This window comes from Brassica napus, chromosome A6 (genome assembly GCF_020379485.1).
Source record: "Brassica napus cultivar Da-Ae chromosome A6, Da-Ae, whole genome shotgun sequence".
NCBI classification, from domain to species: domain Eukaryota; kingdom Viridiplantae; phylum Streptophyta; class Magnoliopsida; order Brassicales; family Brassicaceae; genus Brassica; species Brassica napus.
In genome coordinates, this window is record NC_063439.1 from 21162382 (window position 1) to 21175087 (window position 12706).

At 33.7% G+C, this 12706-nt stretch overlaps 2 protein-coding genes across 2 annotated transcripts; both read left to right on the top strand.

Annotated features, from left to right (window-relative positions):
- Positions 1-4448: 4448 nt before the first annotated feature.
- On the top strand, positions 4449-7349 carry LOC111197843 (O-glucosyltransferase rumi homolog). Its single transcript, XM_022687649.2, has 6 exons — positions 4449-4835; positions 5315-5898; positions 6026-6218; positions 6344-6408; positions 6535-6745; positions 6839-7349. The coding sequence occupies exons 1-6, from the start codon at positions 4650-4652 to the stop codon at positions 7202-7204; spliced, it is 1605 nt and encodes a 534-aa protein (XP_022543370.2). The 5' UTR covers positions 4449-4649; the 3' UTR covers positions 7205-7349.
- A 1971-nt stretch (positions 7350-9320) lies between these two features.
- LOC106348302 (tubulin beta-8 chain) lies at positions 9321-11689 on the top strand. Its single transcript, XM_013788019.3, has 3 exons — positions 9321-9804; positions 9917-10186; positions 10769-11689. The coding sequence occupies exons 1-3, from the start codon at positions 9411-9413 to the stop codon at positions 11452-11454; spliced, it is 1350 nt and encodes a 449-aa protein (XP_013643473.2). The 5' UTR covers positions 9321-9410; the 3' UTR covers positions 11455-11689.
- The last annotated feature ends 1017 nt before the right edge of the window (positions 11690-12706 follow it).

The following is a 12706-nucleotide window of genomic DNA, read 5'->3' on the forward strand; positions in this document are numbered from 1 at the left end:
CCCTAACGCCTCAAGCGATCCTTGGTTGGCAGTCTTCTCCGCAAAGCCAGCCATGATATAAACGCATTACGTGGAATATGTTCCTTGAACCAAATAGTCTTGTGCCAATATTTGTTGTTGATAGTGTTTATATTCTTTTCTGACATTAGTATCCATATTTTTTAGTAAACTGATCCAAAGAGATTAGTTTGTGGAGCTAACCAAACGAGGATTATAGTGTTTACTTTGGAAAAAATAATAGGTTGAATGATAGATGGCGTGCATGCTTTTTCACATCGAAATCTGCACATATATTAACATTGTAAGATTTGAATCATAGAGAAAATATAGTGTATATGATTGAAGTTGGACCATTCCGAAACTAAAGATGGCTAAAATTCTTCTTTGTCAAAATGCATAGATGTGAATCTTATATGAATAGAGTTCTCCATTGCTTATAGCAGTGTAATAAACTTCGTGTGTAAAGGAGAAAACATGTTATATAAGTGAAAACAAAAATTATGATTTTTTTTTCTTGTGCCTATAGGCTTTTCGCAATTTGAAGAAAAAAGAACATATTGTGTGAAAATCTTTGGCTCGGTCAAATTTTATCCAGTTGTTTATAAAACTGTTGTTATCTGATTCATATAATTTTTCAGTGTTGATTTTAAAGCCCAAAAAACCCATATATACTGACTTTTTGATATTTTTTCTGTGATTTGAATTTAAAAAGAGATAAAACTTTCGATAAGTTATATAAACTCAGAACAAGTATTTAGCTTTAGAAAGCATATACATGTTTCAAACTTATAATATATACGTATATAATGTTTAAAATTATGCATATAAAACCTGTGTAAAATGTGCCTCAATATGTTTTTCTTCTTTAATGTGTTAATCGTACTATATATAACATTATTTTAAAATTTCAAAAAGTTTATGTCACATACAAAAAACTATCAATAAAAAATATAATTCTCTATTTACAACAAGAAAAATGAAAAATTATAAACATATAAATTTAAATTAAGAAAAACTAACATTGGAAAAACAAGAAGTTAATGTAAAAGAAAAAAACCGATAAATGATATTATAAATAAAATAAATTTATAAGATATAATCCGCGCGAAGCGCGGAAAAAATCTCTAGTAACTATAGACACTAGTGTAGTTTAAATTCAAGTGTGCTTGTTTTGACACCCTAGATGTTAGATTATTGTTGATTAAGTTAACATCTCGTTTTCGCTATATCTCCTTGTCGAGACACGCTGATTTGCGCAGGCAGTTAAAATGCTAACTCAATGTTTCTCAGCTAGTCAGAAATTTCAGATATTCTGATATACTGTTCTTATTATAATTAAAACTGTCTTTATACTCTTCCCACAGTAAACAGCAAACCAGGGCGGCTGAAGTAAGTGGACAACTAGTGCGACAGCCCGGTCCAATTCCGTTCTCTTCATTTTTCACTAGTTACACATTCGATTTTTTAAAATATATTTTTATAAAAAGTAATAAAAAGTAAAAATATTTAATATAAATATATATGTACTATTATTTAAGAAGTGAATTTGGTAATTTGTCATGTTCTCCATAATTTTAGATTTAATCATATTTTATACACAATTATTGGTCTTTATAAATAATTTATTTACTGAAAAATAAATTTGCTGATTTGTCATGATCTCCATTATTTATATTTAGTCATATTTTATACATAATTATTAATTTTAATAAATAATAATTTATTATTTGAGAAGTAAATTTGATGATTTGTCATGCTCCCCATAATTTTAGCCATATTTTATACACAATTATTAATCTTAATAGATAATTTTATTGATTTAGCTGATAATTTATCATTATCTTGAAAATAATTAAAACACTAAAAATAATATAATATTTAAATTTATATAATATTTAAATTTATATAATATTTAATTTATTTATATAACAATATTTTACATTTATTTTATATTTTTTCGCTCTCACGTTAAAAATTAAAGCGGTCAAATTAGTCTTTATTACCCTTATTAAATAATTAGGTTAGTTTGTTAATATATAATTACTCATAAATTAAAAAAATCATTAATCTGATAACCATCATTATCTAAAGATATTCTATATTATGTTATCCAAAACTATTGTTCATCATAATATTTTAAAAATAAATATAAAACCATGTAGATAGTTTTATGTATGTATGAATTCTTTCAAGTTTACTTTACATAACAAAAGCTATTTTATTAAAATAATTTTTTTATCATATATTAAAATTTTAATATTTAATTAATTATGAAATATTTTAAAAGTATGCAAATAATTTATTCTAATGTTTTTTGAATTTATAATATATCTATTTACAGAGAGAGAAAAAAAATATTTTTTGTAAAATTATTAAGCCCTCAAATGCGGATAAAACTCCTAGAATATATATTTATAATATTATTTATGAAGTGATTTAACTTATTTGTCATGATTTCCATGATTTTAGTTAATTTTGCTTACTTGTCATGTTTTCCATGATTTTAGTCAATTTTACTTATTTGTCATGTTTTTATTAGGTTTTATCTTAGTCATTGATTTATTAATTATTTTTAGCTGAATCAGTAATTTATTAATTAAAAAATATCCGTAATGAATTTTATATATAATTAAAACGAATTTTGATTTAATAATATTTAAATCTATATGTTATATTTAAATTCTTATTTTCTTATTTGTTATATTTTATTAGGTTTTAAGCTTTTATATAGGTCATTAATTTATTATTAGTTATTATTTATATAATAAAATTGTGAAAATATATTTTAAAATTAATAGAATTCTTATATATATTGTGTTGCTATCTGAAAATAATATTTTTTATTATAAAGTAAAAAACTAAGATATAAAACAGTTTATAATTAAATATTAACAAAAATATTTATATAAAGATATTTTCTAAACTATTTCTAATATATGAGTGTTTTAAAACTTTTAACACAATAATAAGTACATAGTTTGATGAACGTTTTTTTGACATATATAAATAATTTGAAGTTTGATTTAACTATTTAAAATCATTAATAATAACTTAATTTGTGACTAAGTTCAAAACAATTTTTTTTGCTTTTATTTTAAACCAATTTAAGTTTAATCCGTGAAACACTATAGCTTCAGTTGGTGACCACTAGAAGAATGAAAAAAATGAACAAAATAAAAAATAAAATTTTGGAATTGAAAAAATAAAAAAATATGAATTTTTGTTCAATTTGTTCCTTATCAAAATTGCATAGGAAAATTTTTTTCTTGTAAATTCATTCCTCCATGGGAAATTTAAAAGAAAAAAATGAGATCTACCTTTCAATAATTTGACTAAAATTTCAACATAACTGGTATAAATTTTGAGGAACAAAGAATTTACCATAATATTTTTCCTTCAACATGTTCACCAATTAGAGTTTTATAATGCGGATTTTTGGATTAATAAGACATGCCCGCATGTGCGGGCAAAACACCTAGTATATATATATTTCATCATAAATTTAATAAAATAGTACTTATAGTTTTTTTATAAAAAAAAAATATTAATTTTAGATGTCGATAATTTGTTTGCCAAAGAACCTATAAAATTATTTTGCTAGCCCTGCAACAAATTGTGTATTTAGAACAGAAACATATAAACCAAAGATAAGAGAGTTCAAAATCCATAGCAGCATACGCATACGTAATATTTCAAGTCTAACGAAACATGGCTTTTGATCAAGAAAAAAAAAAAGAAAAAACGAAACATGGCTAGTTAATGACCCATAATAAGATGTTAAAATTAGGTTAAAGCTGAAGAATCAACGACATGAAGTGAAAGAACATGTGCTCTATACCAATCTCCCGATTGAAAAATCTCGCTTAGATTTAAACGAAAACTTTCGATCAGGGCCCCAAAAACGTTTTTCTTAGGCAAGGTTTGTCAACTCGTGTTGTTGCGCAATAGAAAAAACATGTGGTTTTGTCGTGGCTTGCGACATTAAATTTTGAATCCTTGCCCTGAGGAAGGGATAATTATACTATTAAGGTTTTTGTGACTTCCAAACCTTATGACTAACGAAGCGGACAGTTTTAGAAATGTCTATTGCTACGTTGATTGCATACAAATATCAGTCACAAAAATACTAAAATCTAAATAGCAAACTGATTTCTTTTCCGCTGTAACTATAATGTTCATTAGTCAAACGAATGTTGAAGGAGTTTCTCAGATTCACTTCTCAATCTCAGAAGTTATTTTTGGCCAAAAGGTCGAGAAAGGTTTAATGTAAGTATTGTTATTACACAAAATATATTTTAGAATAAAAATTAGGGTAGTTAATGAAGAGTAAAATGTATGTAAATCAACTATTTATTCAATAAGATATTTTGTTTACTTTGTAAATATATTTTTGTCCCAAACCTATAAGGTTTTATGACTCCCAAACCTATAAGATTTGTTATTTTTAAATAAAACCCTCAATGTGTTGCATTATTAAAACTTGATGGTTCACATTACTTTCCTCACAAGATTCTCTCTCTTTTCTTCTTCTTCTTCTTCTCTCTCTTTTTGTCCTCTTTCCCAAACTCTTTCGAATCTTCTCTTCGATTCTCTCCATCTTCTCCTTTTGGTTTCTCCGTCGGTGAAGAGTATAACAACAGCAGCCACCGATGAGGAACTCACCGTCCAAGAACGAGCCAGGAGGTGGGCATTCTCGCAATTTCACAAACTGGTCTCCCTTTGTCAAGTCCTCCGGTTTTGGAATATCTCCCAACAGATCCTACGCCCTCCTCTCCTTACTCACCCTACTCATCGTCGGCGCGTTTATCTCTACGCGCATCCTCCTAGACCCCACCGTAAGTTTCAAAACCACACTCCCAACTTTTCTTGCTGAATTTAGTAGAATTATGGAAAGAATATATCTCGCGCATCATGTACTTATGTCCTACTAGGCTACTAGCTCTTAATTTATTGCATTATTTCCTTGTATAAAGATCCAGCTCCTCTCTGTCTATAAACAAAGCATATAACATAAATAGAAGTTATCGAAATTTACATAAAAACTCAATATAATATCTCAGACTATAGTTATGTGATAATGGATCGATCTTTAATTAACTTTGTTAATACTTTGAATTTTGTTCCGTCACGTGAGGATTTTCAATTGTGTTAGAAAGAGTCTTGGTGGTGGTGATGTCGGCTCTCTGACAAATCCCGCAGAAACTGACACGTGCATATTTTGGGACCTACCTATGACTTTTTCGAGTTAACTAGTTGTAACCCACTTACGAGTTACGACTAACACATGTCATCACCGTTTTTTCAAACTTAATAGGTTCTGCTAGAGAAAGAGGCCGTCACGACAAAGACTAGATCACATACGATATTCCCAAAATACCCTCCTCCGACTCCAGTAACTACACAAAGCCCTAAACCGGAGTTCACACTACACTGCTCCGCCAACGACACCAATGCAACGTGTCCAAGAAACAACTACCCGGCCACGGCGAGCTTCGGAGAAGATGCTCCGACCGCCACGTGTCCGGATTACTTCCGATGGATCCACGAGGATCTCCGTCCCTGGGCGAAGACGGGGATCACGAGGGAGGCACTGGAGCGGGCCAAGAAGACGGCGAATTTCCGGCTAGCAATCGTCGGCGGGAGAGTTTACGTGGAGAAGTTTCAGGATGCGTTTCAGACGAGAGACGTGTTCACCATCTGGGGATTCTTGCAGCTTCTAAGGAAGTACCCTGGGAAGATTCCTGATCTCGAGCTCATGTTTGACTGCGTTGACTGGCCGGTCGTCAGAGCCTTGGATTTCGCCGGAGTCGACGCGCCGTCGCCTCCGCCGCTGTTTCGGTACTGTGGAAACGAGGAGACGCTCGATATAGTGTTTCCTGATTGGTCCTTCTGGGGGTGGTAATGAGAACTTTCTTTTATTGTTTTAGTGCAACCCGTGATTTACCAAGTTCTCTCAATTACACCATAGTAGTTTCGAATAGATCAGAGAAACCCACTAAAATTTTGACATGGTTGATTTTTGTAGGTCGGAGGTGAATATAAAGCCATGGGAGAGTTTGTTGAAGGAACTAAGAGAAGGGAACCAGAGGACCACTTGGATAAACAGAGAGCCTTATGCTTATTGGAAAGGGAATCCATCTGTGGCCGAGACAAGACAAGATCTTATGAAGTGTAATGTCTCCGAGGAACACGAGTGGAACGCTCGTGTATACGCTCAGGTAGTATTACTACCGTAGTAATGATATGGCATTTTTTAGAAAATACCAAAAAACTCTGATTCTGCTGGTTACAACTGCAATCTTGATTTATGTGTGTGTTTTTTGTTTTGTTTTGATCTTGGTAGGACTGGATCCGAGAATCAAAGGAAGGCTACAAGCAATCAGACTTGGCGAGTCAATGCCATCACAGGTAGAGTATATTTTGTAGAATTTAAATATATATTCAAAGATTTTGGGATTTTAAATCATCCCTAAACATAAAAGTTGACATAAGGAATTAGTAACGGTATGGGTCTAATGCAATGTTTATCTGTAGATATAAGATATACATAGAAGGGTCTGCATGGTCCGTTAGCGAGAAGTACATTTTAGCATGTGACTCGGTGACTCTGCTGGTGAAACCCCATTACTATGATTTCTTCACTCGAGGCCTGCTTCCGGCTCACCATTATTGGCCCGTTAGGGAGCACGACAAGTGCCGCTCCATCAAGTTTGCTGTTCATTGGGGCAACTCTCACATTCAAAAGGTACAATTATTAACCTATTGAACAATTGTTTGAACTGATAATAGAGTCTAGATTCTCAAGTCATATCTACCGGTTATATTTTCTTATAACCAGGCGCAGGATATTGGAAAGACGGCGAGCGAGTTCATTCAACAAGAACTCAAGATGGACTACGTGTATGATTACATGTACCACCTTTTAACTGGATACGCGAAACTCCTTCAGTTTAAACCAGAGATCCCCCAGAATGCCATGGAGATATGTTCGGAAACAATGGCGTGTCCAAGGAGCGGGAACGAGCGTAAGTTTATGACGGAGTCACTAGTGAAGCACCCTGCAGAGACCGGTCCGTGTGCCATGCCAACTCCGTACGACCCGGCGTCGTTTTACGCGGTTGAGAAGAGGAAACAAAGTACAACTAAGAGAATACTACAGTGGGAGATGAAGTACTGGAACAAGCAGAATCAAACCGGCTCTTGAATTTTTTTTAGCTTCGTTTCTTTTTTTTGTTGTATAGAGAAATAACATATATATAATCCGGTTTATTGTTGTTATAGGTTGCCACGTTACATGTTTCGAGTTTAGGCTATTTCATACGGAATCAGAACGAAAAAAACTTCACACAGTTATCTAAATTTATGAAGATGTTATTTATTAGCTGGAAACCATTTATATGTTTTATATAAACTCAGGTAAATTAAGTCGGATTCGTCTGTTTGTTGAATCTGATGCGTTTGGATTATTGCGACAAAGAATATCCATTATCTAGGCTCGATTTCGTGATTAGTATTCTTCGTTTCTTTCCTTCTAATAATAGTCTATAACTCTATACGCTAAATGGCAAAAGTTATCTTGAAGTTATGTTAGAGTGCGCAACTCGCCGGCCTAGGAAGTTACTTTGAAATTAGTTTGAATTTGGTAAACCAGGACTATCAGCAGAAGAAAAATACTAATAAGCGCAGAGTTATCAGATTGTGTTGGTTATGAAATTGATGGTGTAACTTGATGGCTACTACTCACTCACAAGACACAAGTTGCTCTAACTTTGAGAACGATACATTGCTTCTGATTGAGGCCATAATCATTTAAAAAGCTGTCTTTGCTGTCTCTCTAATTTTCACGTCATGTATGTAGGACCCGAGTACACCTTTTGGACTTGTCTAATTGATTATAGAGTGATTTGCACGTTACTATTCGGATTAGACAGTCTGCATCGCACTACAATACTGTATTGATTATAATATATAGAAAGATTAAGCAATCGAATGTATTCACACAAAACTAAATGATAACTTTTATATAAAAATGGTAATTACACACTGAACAACAAAACTATCAGTTTTTTTTTTCTTTTCAAAACTATCAGTTTCATTCGACTCTATCGGAAATTTACGTGCACATGTGCATCTTTAGTTATTTGTTTTCATCTCTTTCTTAATCATTGTTTTGCCATTTACTAATACACACTTCTCGTTCGAATATTTACTCATTTCATTTCTCTAACTACGTTTTACCATTTTTGTGCATGATGCATTACGTGTTTACCGTCTAAGAATTCATAACCGTACCAAACCGAAAAGTACTAGCCTCATTGCTAATCAGACCCTGTCGATTTTTAGTTTCGGGATTAGCATAATTGCTAATCAGAATAAAATGTATAACAGTAATCCCAATCACGTGCTTTAACGTTGGTATCATGTGTCTATCACGGTTCGCTTCATGTGCAAGAATATAAGAAAGTGAGAAAAATAAAGAAATTATTCAGATCTCGCAGCCTTTCAGTCTCCGCACCTGAGCCAGTCTGGATCCATCTATACAACCCCCTCCATGTTTTTTATTCTTGGGTGCTATGGCCAGTGGAGTTAATGCAGAAAATGAAGAATCACAAATTATAACTTATTCTTAGTTAGAAAAATGAATATGCTAATAACATTTGTAATTTTTTTTTATCATAGATCAAATTTCAGTTCCAATAAAAATTGTAAAATAAAACTGATTTTACCTCAATGAATTGTGTTTATGGATTTACCTAAAAAAATAGTGTTTCTTCTATTTGCGACAGGTTCTTTTGCAAGAAGAATTAACTTATTGTCCACATAATGACAGGAAAATATACAGAATTTCCTGCTATGAAAACAAAATATCCACAATTATTTGCTCAGTGGGTATCAATCTTTATTCGTAAATGCCAACTTGAAGATAGAGTGTTTAAATATTTATGTATGTCATGGGCCAACGAACCTAACAGCCGTTACTTACCTCCGTCATTCGTGGCGCCAATAAAGTCGAATACCAACGTTACCGGTTTGAATCCATCGTGGACTGTGTGCGACTTTGGTTTAGCATCGGTTTCGGTTAGGTTAAGTTGGCTCAAATTATTTTTAACACATAATCAGAAAAAGTAAATTCACCACACAAAATTGAAGTAAATAAATCATCAAGGTAAGGGATTGTAATTGAGAAAATGAAAAAAGCAAAGTGGTGTGCAAGTTAAATCGTCGGTTTGGTTCAGCCTGGTATGGTTTACATAAACCGATTCAGTTTGAACCGGCGAGTCTCCGTTAGCTCCGCACTATAAAAACCAACCGCTTCGTCTTCTTCATTTCCTCCCAAGTAGTAACCGTTCAAAATCTCTGTTCTCTCTCTCTATAGATTTCTAGTTGATTACTTAAGCTAGTCATCGAAGATGCGAGAGATTCTTCACATCCAAGGTGGACAGTGCGGGAACCAGATCGGCGCTAAGTTCTGGGAAGTAGTTTGCGCCGAGCACGGCATCGACTCGACGGGAAGGTACCAAGGTGAAAGCGATTTGCAGCTCGAACGAGTCAATGTCTATTACAACGAAGCTAGTTGCGGGAGGTTCGTCCCACGCGCCGTCTTGATGGATCTTGAGCCGGGGACTATGGACAGTGTCAGATCGGGTCCGTACGGGCAGATCTTCCGTCCTGATAACTTCGTCTTCGGTCAGTCCGGGGCCGGTAACAACTGGGCCAAAGGTCACTACACTGAAGGTGCTGAGCTCATAGATTCGGTTCTGGACGTCGTCCGCAAAGAAGCCGAGAACTGTGACTGCTTGCAAGGTTAGTTTCGGTTCTCTATTGAAATCTTTTTATTAAATCGTCTATAGCCCCCAAAATCTCAGGGCGGGTTAAGATTCGTGTGTGTTGATGCGAATGATCTTTTTTTTTTCAGGATTCCAAGTGTGTCACTCGTTGGGAGGAGGAACTGGATCTGGGATGGGGACTTTGCTGATCTCGAAGATCAGGGAGGAGTATCCAGACAGGATGATGTTGACGTTCTCTGTGTTCCCGTCACCTAAAGTGTCTGACACTGTTGTTGAGCCTTATAATGCAACTCTCTCTGTCCATCAGCTTGTGGAGAATGCAGATGAGTGTATGGTTCTTGACAACGAAGCTCTCTATGACATTTGCTTCCGAACTCTTAAGCTCACCACTCCAAGCTGTAAGCATCTCTTCTTTGTATATCCAATTGCTTAACGTTCATTAACTAGAACAGAAACTAGTTTTTGATCTGTGTTTTTTAATTTTTCTTCAAATTTTTATTTATTGAAAATTAGAAAGTTTATACATATATTTTTAATAAAACATGTGATTTCAAAATATAGACAATTAAATTAAATTATATATATAATATATATATATATAAATAAAACAATTCATTCATATGGTCCATCTCGTATTAATTTTACTTATATTTAAAGTTTTATAATTATAATATAAAATTATTTTTAACCTTATATTAGTCAAAATTTATTTTACTTTAATATAAATTAACTATATTAATATGTCACACTCCTAACTATAAGACTCTCTTTTTGTATATATCCAGCTGCTTGATGTTGATATTAATAGAAATTGAATGGTTTGCATGATTGAACTATGCTTTTATCTGCTTAGAGTAGAAATTGCATTTAAAATATCTTTACATACTCGATGATTTGTAACATCTCACGCACTTGCATATTGTCCTGTTGCTAGCATCACTGTTCTAATGGGCTTGTTAATTTGTTTGTGTTTCGTTCAGTTGGAGACTTGAACCATCTGATCTCTGCCACCATGAGCGGCGTCACTTGCTGCCTCCGTTTCCCTGGTCAGCTAAACTCTGACCTCCGCAAGCTTGCTGTGAACTTGATCCCATTCCCTCGTCTCCACTTCTTCATGGTGGGATTCGCACCTCTCACATCTCGCGGATCGCAGCAGTACCGAGCCTTAACCGTCCCTGAGCTCACCCAACAGATGTGGGACGCGAAGAACATGATGTGCGCAGCTGACCCGCGCCACGGCAGGTACTTGACAGCGTCAGCCATGTTCAGAGGCAAAATGAGCACCAAAGAAGTCGACGAGCAGATGATCAACGTTCAGAACAAGAACTCGTCCTACTTCGTCGAGTGGATCCCCAACAATGTGAAATCAACCGTCTGTGACATTCCACCGACGGGTCTTAAAATGGCTTCCACTTTCATCGGGAACTCGACCTCGATCCAAGAGATGTTCAGGCGTGTGAGCGAGCAGTTCACTGCTATGTTCAGAAGGAAAGCTTTCTTGCATTGGTACACGGGTGAAGGAATGGACGAGATGGAGTTCACGGAGGCAGAGAGCAACATGAACGATTTGGTGTCAGAGTATCAACAGTACCAAGATGCAACGGCTGATGATGAAGAAGGGTATGAGTATGAAGAAGATGAAGAGGAAGTGCAGGAGGAGCAATGACGGTAAGAGAAGAAAATAGTGTCTTTTTTATTAGTGTCTTTTTTATCTCTCATGTTGATTGGCTTGGTTTTTCTTTTATGCGGGTTTGGTTTTCTTTTATTGACATTTGGATATGTGTGTTTAGAGCTTAGGAAAATATGTGTTTATATAAGTCTTTTCAAGTGACTGGATTTGAGATATTGTTTGTTATTTTTCCCCTAAAGGTTTTGTGGTAATATGATTTCTCTTCTCGTGATTCCCTCTGCGTGCAACACGGTGTTTTTATCACATTATTATCGCATTTTCAACTTAAATGGGATACAAGATGCAACTCCTGTTAAGTAGAAGCCTTGTTAGTTGGTATGGTCTCTGGCAGTGGCTGATCTAGAAACAAATTTCATCTGGGGCAAAACTAAAAATATACTTACAAAATTAACTTTTCAACAGGGAAAATATAAAATACTAGTGTTACTCCCGTGCTAAAGCACGGATCAAAATTATTGTATTTTAAATTTAAAAAATTTGTGGTCTCTTTTATAATTAAATAGAGCAATTTATATAAAATGTTAACTTTCTGTAACATTCACCCTCTGTAACGTGAATATACTTTATCTTCTTTAAATTAAATTATTAATTGCAATAATTTATAGGGGGTTAAAATCAGATATTTTTACTTCTAGTATTTTCAAGTACTCTATATTTTTCTCATTACCATTTTTTGTTGTGGCTGTTCATTTTCATCCAATCCAAAAGTTTTGAAATTTTTATTTGCCTCTTTTTCCCAAACATTATCAAAATCATCACTCATATATAATTTCCTATGAATATAGAGAAAAACCGAATGGATTAGTAAAAATCGACAATATGTTTATAATAGAATAAAAGTGCTTATTGTTACCTCATGTTTCTGACGTAAATTGCTCAATAGTATTCAAGATGCTTACTGAATTCTTTCTTTACATTTTCTTATTGGTTAGCAATGTTCTCTACCTCCAAATTTTGTAGATGATTCTTGAAATCCTTTAAGAAGCAAGCATAGTAACAATTTCTTGACAATTGCTTTCAAATACGTTTTCTGCTTTGGTAGCAAATAGATAAAAAAATTTCCTAAAGATAAGTCACAAAGCAGATATGAAAATCAGTTTATAGATAAAAGAAGTACAAAAATAATTTGTCACCTTCATTTACTGATAAACGGTGAGAAACTGGCGTCCTTGTTAATTAAAGTATTTCAAAAATCATCGTGAGAATGTAACAACTGTCACAAAAATAT

Excerpts from the sequence above, each read along its gene's own strand:
- LOC111197843 (XM_022687649.2), top strand. The coding sequence starts at position 4,650 with ATGAGGAACTCACCGTCCAAGAACGAGCCAGGAGGTGGGCATTCTCGC. Across the intron at positions 5,899-6,025 it reads GATTGGTCCTTCTGGGGGTG|GTCGGAGGTGAATATAAAGC; the intron begins GTAATGAGAACT and ends TGATTTTTGTAG. Across the intron at positions 6,409-6,534 it reads GCGAGTCAATGCCATCACAG|ATATAAGATATACATAGAAG; the intron begins GTAGAGTATATT and ends GTTTATCTGTAG.
- LOC106348302 (XM_013788019.3), top strand. The coding sequence starts at position 9,411 with ATGCGAGAGATTCTTCACATCCAAGGTGGACAGTGCGGGAACCAGATC. Across the intron at positions 9,805-9,916 it reads GAACTGTGACTGCTTGCAAG|GATTCCAAGTGTGTCACTCG; the intron begins GTTAGTTTCGGT and ends TTTTTTTTTCAG. Across the intron at positions 10,187-10,768 it reads TAAGCTCACCACTCCAAGCT|TTGGAGACTTGAACCATCTG; the intron begins GTAAGCATCTCT and ends TGTTTCGTTCAG.